Genomic DNA, 18,274 nt, shown 5'->3' on the forward strand with positions numbered 1-18,274 from the left:
TAAGTATGAAGCTAATGCCAGCAGCTGCTTAGCCTAGCTTAACATAAAGGCCAGCGATAAAGAAACAGCTAACTGGACGAAAAGTTAAGAAAATCTACCTACCAGCTCCTTAAAGTTAAAACTAATTGTTATCACATGTGTCGTTTAACGTGTTTAAATACTGAAGAGTACGAACCAGGAATATAGTTTTTTTTAATGGCAGGTGTGACGGACTATTTCCCAGCAGCTGACAGCCAATCAGCTCGCTCAGCAACCCGAGAAAGGTTTAGGTTTTTCTACATGTGACACAAAAGAGGTTCAATGTGCGGATACATGAACTTTAGAGGTGCAGGTAGATTTGAACTGTGTCTCAAGTCAGATACTTCTCTCAGTACCCTCACATGTAGTACACTGTAGTACACAGTATACTCACCCAACAGGGTAGTGTTCAAATCAAAACATGGCAGTTTGTGCTCTCAATCTCATGGTGTGAGTGCCAAAGTATCCTCCAGCTGCTCTGCTCATTTTACATAAAGAAATCAACAATTTAATTTTTTGTGCGCCCCCTGTGTAACACAACATGACAATTATTCATTATAACTTGCACCGGTCTCAGTTGCCATTTTTACACAGTTGAAAAAACGTTCCTTCCACTACGTATCCAAGCTGAGAGTTGTAACTGTTTTGAGTGTACAATCCAGACAACATACAACGCACTGCATGTTGTTGTACTTGTCAATGTGGACACACATATGCACTCAAAATAACAAGTATGTGTGTGTAGGTTAAAAAACTCAGAGATTTTGAACAAAGCAAAGTGTTTTCCACTGTTTCTTGTCGTTATGCTAAGCTAAGATGCTGCAGATTTTGTAAATAGAGAAAAAAAGCACATTTCTCAAGATGTCAGTTTTCTAAAGATGGAGTTGATTGATTGGATCAAAAAAGAAGAGAGAAGGAGAAAATAAGCAGAATGTATTGATGCTGCAAAAGGACACTGAATGAGGAATATGTGAAACCGGTTGAAGGAGAAGTTCACTAGTAGTCAAATGTGATATTGCTCCTGCTACAGAAAAAGAAAAAGATTTCCTTCTAAAATTGATAAATGTCCAGAAATATACAATTTTTATCACTGACGAGAGGTGGACGTCATTTTGGAAAAAAACCCTCTCGATACAACAGGCACCACGTAAAAGACTTGAAAGAAAGTTTGTCACAGTATTTCCAAAGCAACAGTGTTGTAGTCGTATGTGTGTTCGATGATCAGCAGTCAGATGAAACCACAGAGCTGAAATGTTTCACTGGATTTCAGGTAAATTGTTCTTCAGCTCAAACTCTTCATCGATTCCCTCTACTCACACATTCCTTCATGCTGACAGTTTTTTTCATGTTGTCGTGAAAAACCTTTTGTTATCAAACAAGTGATATTTTCAGCTTCATTAAAAAAAACTAAAGAAAGTGTTGATTTCTTTTTTCTTTCCTCATTTATTGTCATTTTATTTCTTACAAAAACACGTCACAAATAAAAGCTCCAACATTTTTGTTTCACCTTAAAATAAATTTGAGGAAAATGTACAGTAATAGAAAAGGTCTGCATCAAAGTTATCTCTTAAAGCCATATGTAATATAACATATTGTTAAGTACCCTTTAAAAACTGACCCTGGTACATGATGCATCGGGGCGTCGTTGGTTTCTTCTTTTAGGCCTTCAGAGGAGCCGTCTCTGGGTTTATATCTTCATTGTGTTCAGTGGGCTTCTTGTTACGTGCAAGACAGTTGATGCATTCATGCTGAAAAGGACAGAAAATAAGGGACAATCATTATGTGTACTTCATAGTACACAGCTGAAAAGAACTCACTATAGTCTTAAACAAGAATATATTTGCAAAAATCTCCACTTGTATTTTCAAAACTTTTTTATATATTCACATTTTATACATTATCTGGAATTAAGCTCATCCAAATATTATTATAAACTTAAAGTCAACATGGAGGGCCACTGAGAGCATTAAACTATATAAGCTCCCTTCATACGATCAGTCAGCAGCTTCAGTGTTTTGACCATTTAGTGTTTCACCTTTAATTTTGACCTTAGAAAGCACACTGTACTTTTTCCCTGAAAAGTGCTCCATGAATAAAGTTTTCTATTATTATTATAGTGTGAAATGAAACTTTATTTAAAAATTAAGCAGTCACTTGTTACTTTGAAGAAACAGGTTTCATAATAAAGCAATTCAAGTTCCTGAAAATAATGTATTTTAGGAAAAGAGCATTGTCATTTCACTTGTTGGATTATTCTATGCAGTGACTGACTATGATTGCAAACTGAAAAGTTTAACTCTGGAGGAGAAAACTGAAAAGATTGAAAGGACCACTTACTCTTGTTCAATTATTTCACCATAAAAACAACAAACATTATCAGAGAGTCATTAAACGTTTTACCTTCCACAACAAGTACGCAGCAAAGGCCAGCAACAGAAGCAGAGCAACGACCGTGAGGAAGATTATCCACCAGGCAACTTTGGTGAAGAATTTAGTTTCTTTCTCTAGAAACACTGTCAGTTTTACCTGTGGACAGTGATATAACTGTCTGTATTATCTGAGTGATAACAAGTAAACAATGTAAAAAAACTAACAATATATCCTTGACTTCTGTGCATAAATGACAGAATTACAAGTGTTCACACAAATGTGAAGGATCATAACATGAATTATTCAAAATCATGATCTAAATCAAAACAGTAGAATCATTTATAAAAACAAGAAACCCATTAAAAGGTTTTTTCAACACTTGTGATGTTACCTTTGTGTTGGGCTTCTCTAGTTTCAGTCCAATATTCTCTGGAGAGTTGGTTAAACTGAGGGTTGCATCCACAACAATGTGAAGATAGTTCAAAGAGCTGTAATCCTACACGAGAGACACAAAATAAATGACGTCACAAAGCCACAATAATAAAAGCCAGTTATGTCAACCATAAAGAGAGGAGGAGGTATTTTACGGAAGTTGTATAACCTCAGTCAAAGTGGTGTTCCAGAGGTGAGAATGCAGAAACATCACTGCAGAACTGTCCAGACCCAGCAGGGGGCAGCGTATCTCCACACAGTTCAGTCCATCTGAGCAGGTCTGAGGAGGAGAGACACAACAGGCCTGAGGTCAGCGTTCCAATTAACTGAACCGATGTTCACTCCACATCAGAGCATCAATAAATAATAAGAGCTTTGTTTATAAGCGCTTCCATGTCATGTGACCCACTGACTTAAATTCATAATCAGATGAATAGTACACAGTTTTTCTAGTATACCCAAAATGTATGTATGTCATGTGACCTGTGTTACTGAATGATATTATTAACCCAGATATACAGAACACATCTCTTTATATTTGATTTTAGAGATTATTTGATTTCATATGAATATTATTTTTTTCTTGCAATGTGTAGAGACTGTTTGAAAAGTCCAGTTTCTACTTCTTTACCAAACTAGTGACTCACAACGAGGATAAACCCAACGACTTCACTCACTGACATTCATGACTGTAGTTTCTTTAATCTTTAATAGTGTCTTACCAAAGTTTTGTATTTCCTTTTTTTTGGCAGAAATGGGAGCAGATCAGTAGAGATCGCTTCAGGTTCACCTTCGTGTTCGGCTTCGCGTCTTTTCCTCGGCGGGTCGAGCCAACCCTTGATGTCAAACATTAACAAGTTACAGGATGGTTTAAATGCAGTAATCAAACAATTAAACAAAAGCTGTTATGTCTTTATTACCTTTACATGTTTCAGTGGATTGATTTCTTCTGCAGGGGAGCAGGAGACGGACTGGACTCCTTCACTGGTGATCTGAGTCAAGTACAGAAGCCATTTTCCTACAGAGTTCTCCTTTGGCCAGTAGATATTTAGTGACACGTTGGCGAAATCTTTAAGGGGTCTGCCCAGATTTGTTATCTGAGAAATAGAAACCAGACAATATCACTGAACTTGAAAAATGGAATAATAATTTAAATGTATGTAAGTTAGAAACAAATGGTGTCGCACCTTAAACTCATATTGAACCCGGGTTCCTATTTCATCCACTGTCTTTATGGCACTTTCACCCATCACGTTTTCACCAAGTGACACTTGGGAAGGTCTGGCTAGTCTAAAAAAATAAAATTAGATCTCTGTTTATTTTACTACGATAAAATTCTGGAGTTCTTCAAATCTCAGTGTTACAATAGAGATTAAAACAACATCAGTAATTACTAGAGAATCAAAATATTAGCTGAAAAATTAAAATCAGCCGATACGAACCTTTCACAGAAATAATGTGCATTAATGTGAAAAGAGTTATGTCTATTTTCTTAATTCAAGTTCCATCTATTTGGTTTTATTCAAAATAAAGTTAATGGTTAAACCGTAAAATATAAAGCCACAATCACATTTCTTTGTTATTAGGGTTTGATAAGGACATCTTTGATAATTATAATAATAAAGCAATTATTCTATCTTTAATAGAATAATTGCTCATAAAAAAATATGGACATATAAAATATGTATCAGCTGATAAATCTATATTGCACCTTTTTATCTTCCTGATATCAGAAACAGCATTGACCCTAAAAGATCCATTATCAGTTTGGCTCTAACAGTGTGACACAGCTTAAAAAGGTAAAAACAGAATTCTGTACCAACCCATGTACTTGAAGGTTCAGCTCAAAAACCACTTTGGCTACTGCCTCAACAGGTTGAATGGTCTGCACACTTGTCCTACACCACAAAATAATAACAACCTGTTATTCATTAACACGCACAGCACACTGATCAATAAACAGTAAAAACCTCACTCACGTGATAAGTTGCAAAGTGATGTTAACGTCTTTTGTACTCAGTGAAATCCTGGACGTGGTGAGTATGACATAAAAAGTAATCTAAGGGATTAGAACAGTCACTGGATTATAGAGAGAGAACATGATGGTGACACGTGTGTGAACTGAACTATGACACTCACCTCAGCATCTCTTTGGAGTGGGTTTCCAAGCTCACAGTCTATTCGTGTTCCTTGGTCATTGGCTGTACAACTCATTTGTGTTTCCTGTGAATACAAATTTATGGTACGTTCATATATTCCAATAGTGTATGTATGCAATTGTTAAGGGGTGGGGCATGACCCAAGGAAGAACCCATTACATTTTGGAGCAGAAAAATAATTTTTTAGGTCTAAGTTTTTAGTTTTCCATTTCTCCTACACAACATTTTGTTTCATTTAAAATGTGTCTGAGTTAAGAAATGGAGAAAGTATCTTTAAACCCTTATGAATGATAATTCAAGTGTTAGGGTAGACAGAAACAGATTTTACTTTATAGATTTGTTTTTTAAATGTTTTATTTAATTATTTATCTACAAGTGTGGTTTGATCACTGAAGTCAATGGCATGTAATGGTATTGTATTCATTCTCTTTTAGATTTAAAGAAATTATAATTGTTTTAATATAAAAAACCAAAAGGTTATTTGTTTATTTTGTGATAGAATGAGTTATTGTATACTCACTGCTGCTGCGTCGTAGATAATAGAGGAGTAATGAAGAGTATCCGGGAGCATGATGATTGAATGACTCTGGTGTGCGTCATCCCCGTTTCTGTTAGTCACAGTTATTTCCAAGGCTACATCTTCCACAGAGGGAGTGATGACTGCTACACCATCCTCTCTGGAGACATGGACACAGGTGAGTAAACTTTCATTTAAACACGTGTGTTATTTTGCTTTTGTTTTTGTTCACCTTATTGTCTTACCTGGCGAGTGACGAGAAAACATTCTGATCATTTTGTGTTTTTCTGGAACAGAACTTGTATTTTAACTCCAGGTTACTTTGGCAAATGTTGTTGCTGCCACAGCCCTTGTTTATTAAGAGGATCTGTTGAAAACAACACAGTAGAAATGGTTTCTTTACACAACTGTATCCAGCGGCTTTAAACTTAGCTTGGCCTGGTCTCACCCACTGAAAGACACATTTCATTTTATTCTTGCGATCTGATGAGGTAGAAGGACACACGTTAGTACCTCTGAGACAGTGCTCCTGTGCTGGTAGAGGTTGAGGACAGGGGTAACAACGGGCAGATCTGCACTAGTCCTGGTTGTGTGACTGGAGTTCCACAGAGACACAGTGACGGAGACAGGGATATTGTGCAGCCTGTCTTTGATTTCACGCTGGAACAGATGTTTATTGTGGATTAACATGTGTTGACCTCTTTAAGGGACATTTGGGAAAATTTTTTGTTTGAGACAAAAGGAGAAAATGAACAGTGTCAACCAAACTAGGAGACAGTACCAGAATTCGAAGCTTGGTGTCTACACAGATTTCTCTCCCTTGTCCTGGCAGCTCCAGTTGTCCTTGAGATGAACCCAGGAAGTCGACCCTGGGAGGAAGCCTCGCCCTCCTCCTCTCGGTGTCACCCTCAAAGCTGAAGTTGAGCTCTACAGAGGAAACATGTGAGAGTATAAGTGATACTACAGACGGTCTTTTTTTATTATAGATTTTTTTCTTTCTATTCTAAAAAGCAAAGTACAAGGGAAATCCCTTGGATTCAATGTAAAGAGAGATGAACTGACAATAAGGAAACTCACTCAGTTTGGGGTTGAACAATGCTGAATGTGCAGTGTAGGTAAAACACGCCTGAGCTGTAAAATAACTTCACAGATATTTGTGCAGAGACATTGGGTCAAAAGCCAGTGAACCTGCAGTTAGAACATGGTATAATTTGTATTTTTGTACAACTTACCATGTGCGTTTATCACATTGGTCCTTTGCTATGTCTATTTCACTTGGTTGCACCTGTAGAGTGCTGCTAACACTGACCACTGGCCTCGCTCTGGAAGACACGCGACAACACAACAGTGCAGTACAGTAGATCGTTTCCAGTAAGCACAAAAATACCTACAGGCTTCATAAACAAACCTTGAGATTCACATTCACACCAGCTGGACTGAAAATAATATTTCCCTCATCTCATTGTGTTCGTGTTGTGGCTTTGAAATTACCTGTAAATAAAAACAGAATCTGAGAGGGAGCCTACAGCCAGATCAGGGTACTGATTGTCATCCACATCCAAGTTCCCGGACAGAGAATATCCAAACAGATTAATGTTTTTGGATCCTGATGAGAGGACCTGAAAACGTCAAAATATGACAACAAGATATTAAGGTCCATTCTCATTATCTACATATTTTCAACATCAACAGATTTGAACTGTGACCTTTTCATTACAAGCCCCTCGACCTCACCTGCGCTGGCTTTTTGTTGATCCCATCAGAGGAGCCACAGTAGAGATACACCCGACCAGAACCATCATACGGTGCTCCCACAGCAATATCTGTCAGCAAACAGAACAAAATCACCGTTGTTTGATTCCTAATGGCAGGTGACAATGCAAATGTGATTGTAATCGGATGATATATATATATAAAATGGGAAATCTGTCAAAGAATGTCCCAACTGTCCAAATTCCTGGATCCACTCTGTACGTCCTCCCTGACACGTACCCCATCATTACACCAAGTTTCATTTAAAGTGTTAGTACAACCAGATGTTTCTAGTTTTGTTGGCTGATATTGGCAAACTTCTGATAAATACTATTCTCATTATTTGTGCTATTGTAACTTTTTAGTTTTTGCTAGTCTCTTGTATTTGCCCGTTGGCCACAGAGAAGCTGAAAGTTAGTCTCACTTTCAAGTGTCCGTTAGAAAAAGTGAAAATTTAGTGTTTAAATAAATAAGTGTTATATTCTCACTTTGTATTTCAGTTTTTTCAGTGAATTATGAATATAATATAAAAACATCACAACCTCCATAACCGTCCTGATTGATGTCCCCTATGCTTTCCACTGCGAGGCCGAACATGGATTCTTTATGTCCAAGAAGCTGAGTTGGAACAACATCCTCCCAGTTTTTGCTTCTGTTGTTGATGTAGATGTAAACTGCTCCTCCCACCAAACTATCTTTGACATAGAACTGTGGTGCTCCTACAGCGAGGTCCTCCCATCTGAGAGCACAACACAGGAACAAGACGTTTGGACGGTTTCATAGTCAGTAGAAGTGGAGGTTTAAAAGTTGTCTTCATAAAAAGAGGCAACATTTATTCCACAATATGAAAAAGTAGAATCATGTGTCATTTATAATTTTGGAGTATTTATATATCATAAAGTTTTGACACAGACGGAAAATTCATGACATGGTCTGCAAAATGACTATTAGATGTTTGAGTGAATAATAGACTTGACAGCTCCTCAAAAGTGAAGCCAAAACATCTCAGTGATCCCCTGGTGGCTGGCTGCAGCACAGGTCAAAAACCTGCCTCCTCCATGTTAGTGTATCGGATATAGGAACAAGTGGAGGATGAACTGATCAATATAAAGATCGTCCTGAGTGAAACCTACCCATCATTGTTCAAATCCACTACTGCCACATCGTAACCAAAGGAGGAAGCCAAGCCAGGACCAGAGAGGATAAACTCCACAGACAAACTTCTCTTAGCTACAGGATCCGCTTTGAGAAATGTCACCTGGCCGCTGAAGCCTCCTCTGGGTGCTCCTGATACAATCGTCAGTTCACCCTTCCTGATCAGGGTCATACCAGAGTCAATGGAGAATCCTGGGCCGTGAAAAAATGAAGCTGGGTTATTGGAAAGTTATACTTCATAAAAGGAATATGCTAGATCTCTATGGCTGAAATAACCTTTTATACCTTTGCACATTTCATTTACCATCAACTTCGTGAAGAAAAATGCAAATTTGAATCCACAAAGTGACTCTGACCCAGGTAGCTGTTTCTCTGGAGAGGAATGAGCTTCTGGTTAAAGACGTCTATATCCCCGGTTTCACGAGGATCTGCACTAAAGATCTCCCGGTTGTCCAAGAGCTCCAGTCGTACGATCCCTGCAAACAACAAAACAAAATATTATACAGAATAACAAAACTGAAAAAGTATAATTATTATTGAAAATATGCACAATGTAATGTTTAAAATGTGAATCAAATTAAAAATATAGCTTATTCTTCAGGAAAAAAGCATATTGAGCATTAAACATATAAAAAATATAGAAGGTTTTATGTTAAAGTGCATTTCCAAAAAGAAAAAAAAACAAACAATCAAAACCAAAATATAAAACCTTTTTTTCTTGGTTCCCAAAAAATAAAATAAAACATTTTTTAGTGATGAAACATGAGCTGCAGCTATAAGTTTTAGTTTTTTTTTTTACCTTTCCACTGATAAGCACCGGGGGCCCCAAACAACAGCGACTGGTTGTCCTTTGCAAAAGAAGCTCCATGACCCTGCTGGCAGTACGCAAACCACTCCTGGTCCTTGCTACATCTGATGAGGTGCTCAGCATCACAAACAACCCTCCTCCAGGTCCTCTCTTCCTCCCCAGTTTCCAGGTTGTCTCCTAGAAGGTAACACTGCCCCGTCACCAGGTGAGGGACGTTCTCACTGGGGCTCGGGCTCCACTGTTGGTATCGATGAGCACAAGTCTACAAGGGAAGAAAGATCAAATTATAAAATCTCTTGACTGATTTATTCACTTCTGTTTTTATTCTTCCATTGTGTTTCGCTTACCATTACATTTTGACCCGGACCTTGGCTCGTCACTCTAACGCCCATCCACTGGCCGTTTATGTCTTTACTATCGAGGAACTCTATGAAAACAAAAAGCTGAGCTCACGAAGAGGCCACAATGTCACTAAACTACATTAAGTAGAAAATGCAACACTCAGATCCAGCTTTTAAAATGCGACTTACAAAAATGTACAAGTATTACTGGTATGACCTTTATGTGTCAGAAATCTCAATGCTGCCGGAAAATATCCTAATTGTAATCACTTCATATACATTTAGGGGTCACAAGATTAATCTGCAGGACAGGGAGAGGTAAAAAAAATTAACTAGGCTGCAATCAACTGAATTCATTTTTTGGACCTGTCTCTCAGGTACACTGTGACTTCTTTAAAGCAACACTTGCTTTCATTCCCACTCCTCACCCTGAACTTCTGTTCTTGCTCTATGTAACTTTGGTGAGTGGGTACAATCTCCTCTGAGGAGTGGGCAGAATTAGTCAGTGGCTTAACTGTCAGAATTAGACCCAGCAAGTTGAAGAGTATGAAGCTTAACTCCTGATCAGTTAAAAAGACTCAGAAGCCAGCTCTTCTGGTTCAGGAAGAAAGGTACCATGGATTGTATTCACGGTTCAGGGGTGTTTCAGTGCAGTGAGTGGGACTACACCCTCAGAGCTCCATTCAAAACAATGATAGGCTTTGTTTCTCTACATGAAAACCCCCTTATCTCTCGGACACGGAGCCCAACAGAATGATCAGTGTGTGTGGCTGCAGAGGGCGCTTTTACAGTGTTGCTTTACATTACAGAAAAAAAGGGAAAATCATTCTGGAACTACCAAGTCATCTACACTTCTTTTGTTTGTGCAGGGCCATGACTGTCTGATTTGATCTATATGCTTTTTAAGGTGATAAATAAATTAAAATGATAAAAGTAATATAATGTACTTTATTCTCCACCACGATCACATGGTTTGAAACATGCTAACATGATGAAATCTTCAGATAAAAGAAGCAGACACACCTTCACTGTTAAACTCAATGGGCTGACAGTGCTGGGACGTCGTAGTCAGATCACATTGGTAGACAACACCTGTCACATTCCCGTGGTTCTGGTGTTTTGCTTTTGGAGCTCCGACCAGCAATCTGGAGGAAAACACCTCAAGTTGTAAAGACCCAGATACAGAACTTTATTTCATTCAGTCAAATAACGGACATATTTTCACTCACACGTTCTTCCTGGCAGGCCTCAGCTGCTGGTGAAACGCAACAGAAAATCCAAACAGGCTTCCCGCATCTCCATTTCTCTGCAGCACGTTGTCGGTATCCAGGTTGAAAGCTGTAACATTAAGGGTGTGGAGGTGCCAAACAATGCACAGATACAACATGAGCCAATGCTGTGCCATGATTCAAATATGCAATCTGCCGTTTGTCACACCATGCCCCAGCTTCCTGAGATCACAGAGGGAGTGTAACCCTTTCTAAGAAAGGGAATAGCCCTAACAGGTGCTAACTGGTTTATTGCAGCTACAGACAAACAGGGTGTGGTGCTGAGACATTTATCTTCACAGTGACAAAGCCGGACTGAGCTGATAACCAGTTAATATTAACCAACTCCTACTCTGATGAAAGCGAAGTGTGCGACAAACCCTCTGAGCAACAGTTCTCTCTACTACGATACTCAATCATGGCAGAATGTTTAGAAAATAAGATTAGGTCACGTTGCCTTACATCGACTCTGTAAAAACTTGTCTGACATTCTCTTCAGGGATTTGCTGAGCACTCATGGTGACCACTTGTTGAGAAACACTCTGCTATTCATTCACAACTCAGCTCGATCTTGTAAAAAGCAGGTTTTTCTCCCATTGCCAACCAAGAAAGAGTACATTCATTATTTAGGTGTTTACACAATGCACTCTGTCAAGGATGAGCGTTTATCGTCAAAAGTTCAAGTTCACAAATCTAAGCCTAAACTTTTGTAACTTGCTAGTTTTCAGTATTCTAATATAATTGTATATAGGTGAAATCATCGACTGTTTATATAAATGGACGTTATTTCTCCACTCCCCCCCACGATGCAGAAATTAAATACCCTGGATATGAATGCCGACATCTTCTGCAACATCTGCACATTAGCAATTAAGGGGAGGGAGCCGTGGTAGCAAAGTCCCGTTGATACGTCAAACCATGACGTTTCACTTTCAAATAAGGAAATATTCTAAATATATATCAGAGTGATAAGAACGACCTAAAATGACAAATTCTCTTTCAGAATAATTTTTTCCAACTCTTTAATGGTAAATGTCCCATCCATTAAGTTGGAGGAGGCGGGATTCAGACATCTTTATGCAACCAGTGGAGTGGCCCTCTGATGTAGAGGTTTCAGGCTAATCTGACAGAGTGACCATTTTAACAGACAAACATCTTGTAGTCCAACCCCAGCAAAAGGAGAAGCCTACCACCAGGTGGCGCCAGAATGTTTGTTGCTGCAGGGTACGGTTGTTCAATAGCTCAGGCCAACAGATCTGCAAACATGCTTCCCTTTAAATACATTTTACTTTAAATTACACGTTGAGCCACTATAGTGTTTGACTGGGAAATAAACAAAATCAGGGGGACTGGTAAAGATTCATGACACAAACTGAGATGATCAGTTTTATTGTCTGTGTATGTGACCTATGTAAAGTAAGTTCAATAATATACAGAGTTTTGGTTGATGCTTTCCCAAACACACACTTTCACACTTACAAACTCACATACATGTATGTGGTGAAAATGTTTGACAATAGCAGATCGTGAAAACAGATTCAAGAACTTGGTTAAAGCATGTCTGTTTCTTTTTTTTACAAGCACACATCCAGGAAAGCTGACCTCAAAACAGACCAGTGTTGCTTAATTTAGCCTGTGGAGGCCTCTTGTACCTAGTTACGTATCCTGTTGATGCATAAGATGATGTGTGGTGGTCTGTCAGAGGCAGAGCAGTAGCCAACCGCAGCTTACATCACAGTTCAGCTATACTGCAGCAAATTTTTTTTCCCACAGGCATTGAGAAGCAAACACCACAGTGCTGTGATACCAAAAAGTAAGACTTTTGTCTTTCATTTTTACTTTAAGTGCTGAAAACATAACTGCACTGTAGAGCTGAAACTCTGCATTTCTCTGTTGACTGATTTAAAGGTAGTATCTGCTTGGCTGAAAGCCCTGAGACATTCTGAAAGTCCCTGAGGTGTGTCCCAGAGGAACTGTCTCTCAGGGCAAAGTCTGCGTAGCATGGGCTGTGAGGCGCCGTCTCTTATGTGCTGTACCAGAGGTACTGTACCATCTCAATCCAGAAGACTGAGAACGCATTGAGAACCCGTTATGTACCAGAAGTAGAGTCCGAGGGGGAACAGAATAAACAGAATGATAGAACAGAATAAACTCTATTTGCAGTGGACTTTGAAAGACTCCAGTGGCTGATGGAGCAGGACCCAGGGTTTTTCCTGGCCCAGCCCAGGGACCCCCAACATTAACCTGAATATCATTTATAAAATTTATGTCCGAACAGGGCCTGAACTATTGTGTCCAGATGGGTCCTGGTGGGCTCAGGTCGGGTATCAATACTCTACCACTCAATAAACTCAACTCAGCAATTCACTCAACTGACGGCGTGTTGAAGGTGCCTCCCCACAAATTCATTCATCGACTTACATTTATCTACTGAAATGGGAAAAACTGTAAAATAATAATTTGGGGTAATTTAAAACTGAGAGAATTGAGAGTAAACACTTTTTCAGAGAAAAGCAGGCATGAAATGTGATAATTGAGCCCACCTGTACATATACTGTATAGTGTCCTACTTTTGTTTTAGTGCTGAGATGAGATGACACATCTACTTTCAAGTGGTAAGGCCCAGCAACGGACATGTACACAGTGAGCTTTTATCCTCAAAGCACAAAGTTGGCTACATAATGTGATTTTGGGTGTGAAGAGTAAGGAGTCTACAAGACTAACAAATGTCAGTCTGATGGTGGTGCTTAAGGGAAGTCTGATGATCACCACAGTCAGGAATCATCATCTAGGTAACATGAATAAACACATTTTGTGTCAATTTGTCCCACAGATCTTCTGCTATTTTACTGATAAAAACAAGCTTTGAGAGGGACCAATATTTCCGTCAGTTGAACCATGAATACAAATAAAAGGCCCACTCTGTATTCAGGACATGAAAATGTGTTACCCTACAAAATACTTTGATAGGAATTAATTCTAATTATGACTTGCATTAATGTTTTTGAAACTATTTTAAAATACTGTAAACTGTACAACTGTATTTCAGGCATCGACACTTCACACCTCAGAAAGGCTTCCTGCGTCTTCGGCAGATGAGTCTCAGTGTAAATGCTCCAGCACAAATATTATTGCCTCTGTCTTTTTCTCCTTGCATAAAGTCAGAATGTTGTTTTAAATGTTGTTGGATCCTGTTACAGACTGAAGATGGTCCATCAATTGTTTTGCACGAAAAATTGAATGCAAGCAAAATTGAATGAGAAAATAGATAACGTGAAAAGTAGTGGAAAATATAGATATATAAAAATAAGGTAATCAAATAACATGAAATAACGCTAATACTAGTACTGTACCTCAAAAAGATACTTAAGTAGCACTTAACCTAAGCAGCTCTAGATTTTTTAACCCTGAAAAAATTGTTTAAACATTATCGTAAAGTGAAACACAATAATGCAAATGTGTTAAACTTTTGCACCAATATACATTTAGAAATCATTGTTATGCATCAAAAATTATTATATATGTTATAATTGTTGATAGCAATAAATGAATAAAAGCTAAAACTTTCTATCTACAGTTTTAAGTTATATCTAAAATGAATTCAAATTATGTGCTTTGCAAAACAAATGCATCATGACAAAAACATACACTTCAAATATGTAGTTTTCAACTATAGTATATATAAAAGTGTATATAATTCAGTGTTGTTATAATTTAGAGTTGTCATGTTTAAGTTGTTGAAACTATATATATATATATATATATATACACACACACATTAGCGAGAGAAAGTATGTGTGTCAGCCTATCTCTCAGTGGAAAAGAATAACCAAAATTTCACAGGAAGTGTTTTGGCCTGAATCAGCCAATCATTGATGGCTATGATTTCCACCTTGTTGTCCTCTGTGTCAAAATCTTCCATTTGAGTGGGATGACATCAGTTAAGCAAACATAGACCACTTCAGCACGACAATGACCGAAGGGCTAGTAGCTTTGGTTCTTCTTGCCACAGTTTGTAAGTATGTAAATGTAGTTTTTATCCACTGATGGGGTGGAAATATGGCAAAACACAATAGATTGTTATAATTAATTGTAAAAAATCTAATTTTTAAATGTTTTTTTCTTGTCCTGTCGTATAACTCGCTGTTTATCTCTGTTCTTTAGCTCTGCTTCAGACTGCAGAGGTTCCTCAGCAGATCCCTTTGACTGTGGCTAAGCTTGGTGATAATTTGACTCTGACATGTCCCATTTCTGATAACGGGTCCTGGTTGTTTTACTGGTATAAGCTTAATTATGGATACATGGTCCAAATACTTGCTCAAGGAAGTTCTGGAAAAATACAGCTTAAAGGACAATTTGACAACCCGAGATTCACAGTCATGAAAGTGGGTGAAGAGTATAGGCTTACCATAAGAAATTTAAGCAAAGACGATGAAGCAACATACATCTGTCAAGCAGGGGAGGCATTTATAATGACTTTCATTAATGGCACAATTGTGGCAGTGAAAGGTAAAGTATGTTAATTTCAGTGTCTTTGTTTGCTATGATGTCCTCAATACTCAATTAATTCTAGTTCCTTTCCATTTTTTTCTTTTAATTTTGTGATTCGCACAGATCATAAAAATCTGCAGACACACATATATGTCAAACAAAGTCCGGAGACTGCGTCAGTCCAGCCAGGACACTCTACGACTCTCCAGTGTTCACTTCTTTCCAAGCACAAAGAAAACAGCGTCCAGTGTCCAGGTGAACACAGAGTTCACTGGTTCAGAGCTGGATCAGGACAATCTCAGTCTGGCATCATTTACACTCAGAGCAGCAGGAGTGATGAACAAGAGCAGAAGAGCTGCGTCTACAGTCTGTCCAAGACCATACAGAACTCCTCTGATGCTGGGACCTACCACTGCGCTGTGGTCACATGTGGAGAGATCCTGTTTGGTGAAGGAACCAAAGTGGAGATAAGAACCGGTATGTTTTAAAGTTTTAAAGATATCACAATTCACCCATAAGTTTGAATTGTTCTGTTAGTTTCTGCGCACTGTGGTGAAAACGTTCTTCTCCTCCATACAGCTACATCTTCTCGATAATTGTTTAGAGTGCTATTGGATAAGTTTATACAGTTTACAGGCTCATTGAGTTGGAATTATAATGGAAACAATCCTGTTTTGGGTGGGGTTGGCCTTCACTTTGCCTCAAAACATTTCTCCGTTTTTTATTTGCTTGTGCGTGTGTGTATTTCCCTCTCAATTTCCTCTGGTGCTATTTATTTTGTTGAGGCCCCAATTAAATGTTATTATTTGTATAGTGCCAAATCACAACACCAATTATCTTTAAGCACTTTACATAGTAAGAACTAAGAACTTTCCAATATTATAGACAAACCCAACAGTTCCTACAACGAGCCAACACTTGGAATGGGAGGAGAAACCAGGAACCGTGTTGTAACTGTCGTATTTAAACTCGTTGTTATAATGAAAATATTGTGTTATCAAGTGTGACCAGTCATAGCAGCTCCAGTCAGTAGTAATAATAATGAGAGAGAGATACAAAGAGTAAACTTAGTGTAATGAAATGTTTCTAGGATTTTTTCTCATTCCAGGACAAGAACATCTATTCGTTATTGTGCTTGGGACACTGATGATCTGCTGTATCATTGTGATTGCTGCTCTAACGCTCTGCATAAAGAAAAAGCATGTTTGTGAACATTGCAATGGTAGGTTCATTATGTGCATATGGATTATTAAGTAAGCATTTGCAATTTTTGTTCTCTTAAAGCCACTGCCAGTTTTTGTTATAGCTTCAACATGGTTTGAGATGTAATAATGAAGTTAATGTTTTTAACATGAATAGCTTCATGTTCAAGAAGCTGCCATCTGAGAATGAGCAGCATTTGAGTTCACAAAAAAGTTTTAAACACACATTTACTGACTGAAGCATCAGTCATCGCATTCATTTTTTGAAAAAAATTTGAAAATGAATTCATCACATTCATTTTTAGGGAGCTGTCACATGCATCTTTACACACAGTCTATTGTTCCTTTGTGTAAAGGGTAATGTTATTTCTCTGGGCTTCCTGTATAAACTATATGATCTGTATAGACAGATGTGTGAACCTGGAGGGAGGGGGTGGAGGTGTGAAAGAGAAAACATTTAGGTTTGTCCAAGATGCTTGTGCTAGGGCGACATCTACTGGCATTAATACTGTATAACTTTTGAAACAAGTTCTCAAGACACTTTATTATTATGTTGCCTTTATAAACAGGAGCAGTGACTGCTTCCTATCATGATGGATCAGCTGAGGATCAACCAAATGATGTGGTAAATTAAATCTAAATATCAAGTGCATGTTGAGACATAATGGTGAATGGTGGACGTACAAAGGACATGTCTGCAACCACAGACGTTAAGGCATTGAAATTATTTTGGTTTAGTTTAGAGATTTGATTTTGGTTCAATGTAAATAAACACAGATGACCTCCTCTGTGTCAAACCAGACTACAACCTCTCCCAAACCTTCGGTGTGAGTGTCTAAGCACTAAAATGTTTGAGATGTAGTCATTACAAGTGAGTAATATACTGTAAGGTCAGATATTCTGTTGGAAATAAAGAATAGTTCATTCACCACATTTCCTTATTCAATTACAAGTAAAACATCCACTGTGTTATGGTTCCTCCAAAGCTTCTTTAACTGTCTATAAACATCATTCTGTCACGATAGTGTTTCCTCATTGATGATGCTGCTACAATAACAGAAACAAACCTTACAGGGGCAATATGAACGTTTTTATTGTTGCTGCATAGCCAATGTGAGCATTTACATCTGCCTATTTGCAACCAAGCAGAAAAGTTGAGATCAGAGTCAAACTTTATTAGCTGACCATCAATACCACCACCAATATACAAAGCACCTATTTGGATCTGTAGTTCGATAGATCTGCTAGAAGGTGGCTGAGTTCACAGAGGCCATATTCTGTGTTTTCACCCTCACTCCTGATCCTTTGTACCATGCTGGAAACCAAATATATATACATGTGTCAAATAATTACTTGGTTGTTGTATTACAGGTCTTACTTCTAACCTTCCATCATATTGTTTGCAGGATGGTGAAGCAAACGCAGTGCACTATGTCGCGCTGGGTTTCAACTCGAGAAAATCTACAAGATTGAACAGTAACAGGAATTTTCCAGAGGACTGTACATACTCTAGCATCCGAAAAAGTGCAACTCATTTAGATGATGATGATGATGACATATGAAATGATGTATAATAAATGATGCGTGTATGAATTAATCAATTAAATGATTTTTGCAGTAATGTTTTTGGTAATAGAATTATCCAATAGTTTTAAGGTTGTTTAAGGTTGGAGAGAGCACTCATTTTAATATCATCACTTGTCAAATTGATTGTAAGTAACTTCTCGAAATCCAAATAAAATATGAATCATTTCTGGAACT

General features: G+C 38.1%; 2 protein-coding genes across 4 annotated transcripts; one reads left to right on the forward strand and one right to left on the reverse strand.

Annotated features, from left to right (window-relative positions):
* Positions 1 to 1,441: 1,441 nt before the first annotated feature.
* LOC109633604 (integrin alpha-6-like) lies at positions 1,442 to 11,095 on the reverse strand. The gene is made up of 25 exons (XM_069532154.1): positions 10,782 to 11,095; positions 10,576 to 10,697; positions 9,559 to 9,638; positions 9,203 to 9,473; positions 8,760 to 8,879; positions 8,382 to 8,595; positions 7,791 to 7,987; positions 7,231 to 7,319; positions 6,988 to 7,115; positions 6,729 to 6,818; positions 6,574 to 6,638; positions 6,278 to 6,423; positions 6,010 to 6,156; positions 5,742 to 5,863; positions 5,500 to 5,656; positions 4,960 to 5,043; positions 4,800 to 4,879; positions 4,644 to 4,718; positions 4,008 to 4,110; positions 3,741 to 3,917; positions 3,543 to 3,656; positions 2,990 to 3,100; positions 2,780 to 2,884; positions 2,419 to 2,544; positions 1,442 to 1,766 (listed from the first exon to the last, which is right to left on the reverse strand). Exons 1-25 carry the CDS (start codon positions 10,955 to 10,957, stop codon positions 1,677 to 1,679), a joined length of 3,189 nt encoding a protein of 1,062 aa, XP_069388255.1. The 5' UTR covers positions 10,958 to 11,095; the 3' UTR covers positions 1,442 to 1,676.
* A 1,412-nt stretch (positions 11,096 to 12,507) lies between these two features.
* Positions 12,508 to 18,265, forward strand: LOC109626367 (uncharacterized). 3 transcript variants are annotated; one of them, XM_020082253.2, is made up of 7 exons: positions 12,508 to 12,633; positions 12,729 to 14,835; positions 14,985 to 15,329; positions 15,435 to 15,788; positions 16,402 to 16,533; positions 17,083 to 17,138; positions 17,920 to 18,265. In XM_020082253.2, the coding sequence occupies exons 2-7, from the start codon at positions 14,793 to 14,795 to the stop codon at positions 18,073 to 18,075; spliced, it is 1,086 nt and encodes a 361-aa protein (XP_019937812.2). In that variant the 5' UTR covers positions 12,508 to 12,633; positions 12,729 to 14,792; the 3' UTR covers positions 18,076 to 18,265. The 3 variants fall into 3 exon arrangements, with proteins under 3 accessions (XP_019937812.2, XP_069388258.1, XP_069388259.1); XM_069532157.1 differs by lacking the exon at positions 12,508 to 12,633 and having other exon boundaries at positions 14,645 to 14,835; positions 16,420 to 16,533; XM_069532158.1 differs by lacking the exon at positions 12,508 to 12,633 and having other exon boundaries at positions 14,746 to 14,839.
* The last annotated feature ends 9 nt before the right edge of the window (positions 18,266 to 18,274 follow it).

The sequence above is a fragment of the Paralichthys olivaceus genome, chromosome 9, assembly GCF_024713975.1.
Source record: "Paralichthys olivaceus isolate ysfri-2021 chromosome 9, ASM2471397v2, whole genome shotgun sequence".
Classification (NCBI taxonomy): Eukaryota; Metazoa; Chordata; class Actinopteri; order Pleuronectiformes; family Paralichthyidae; genus Paralichthys; species Paralichthys olivaceus.

Coding starts and splice junctions, on each gene's coding strand:
- LOC109633604 (XM_069532154.1), bottom strand. CDS start 10,957: ATGGCACAGCATTGGCTCATGTTGTATCTGTGCATTGTTTGGCACCTC. Junction 4,111..4,643: donor CTGAACCTTCAAGTACATGG/GTTGGTACAGAA, acceptor TTATTTTTTTAG/ACTAGCCAGACCTTCCCAAG. Junction 3,101..3,542: donor AAAGGAAATACAAAACTTTG/GTAAGACACTAT, acceptor TCTCCTCCTCAG/ACCTGCTCAGATGGACTGAA.
- LOC109626367 (XM_020082253.2), top strand. CDS start 14,793: ATGACCGAAGGGCTAGTAGCTTTGGTTCTTCTTGCCACAGTTT. Junction 15,789..16,401: donor CAAAGTGGAGATAAGAACCG/GTATGTTTTAAA, acceptor AAATGTTTCTAG/GATTTTTTCTCATTCCAGGA. Junction 17,139..17,919: donor AGGATCAACCAAATGATGTG/GTAAATTAAATC, acceptor TATTGTTTGCAG/GATGGTGAAGCAAACGCAGT.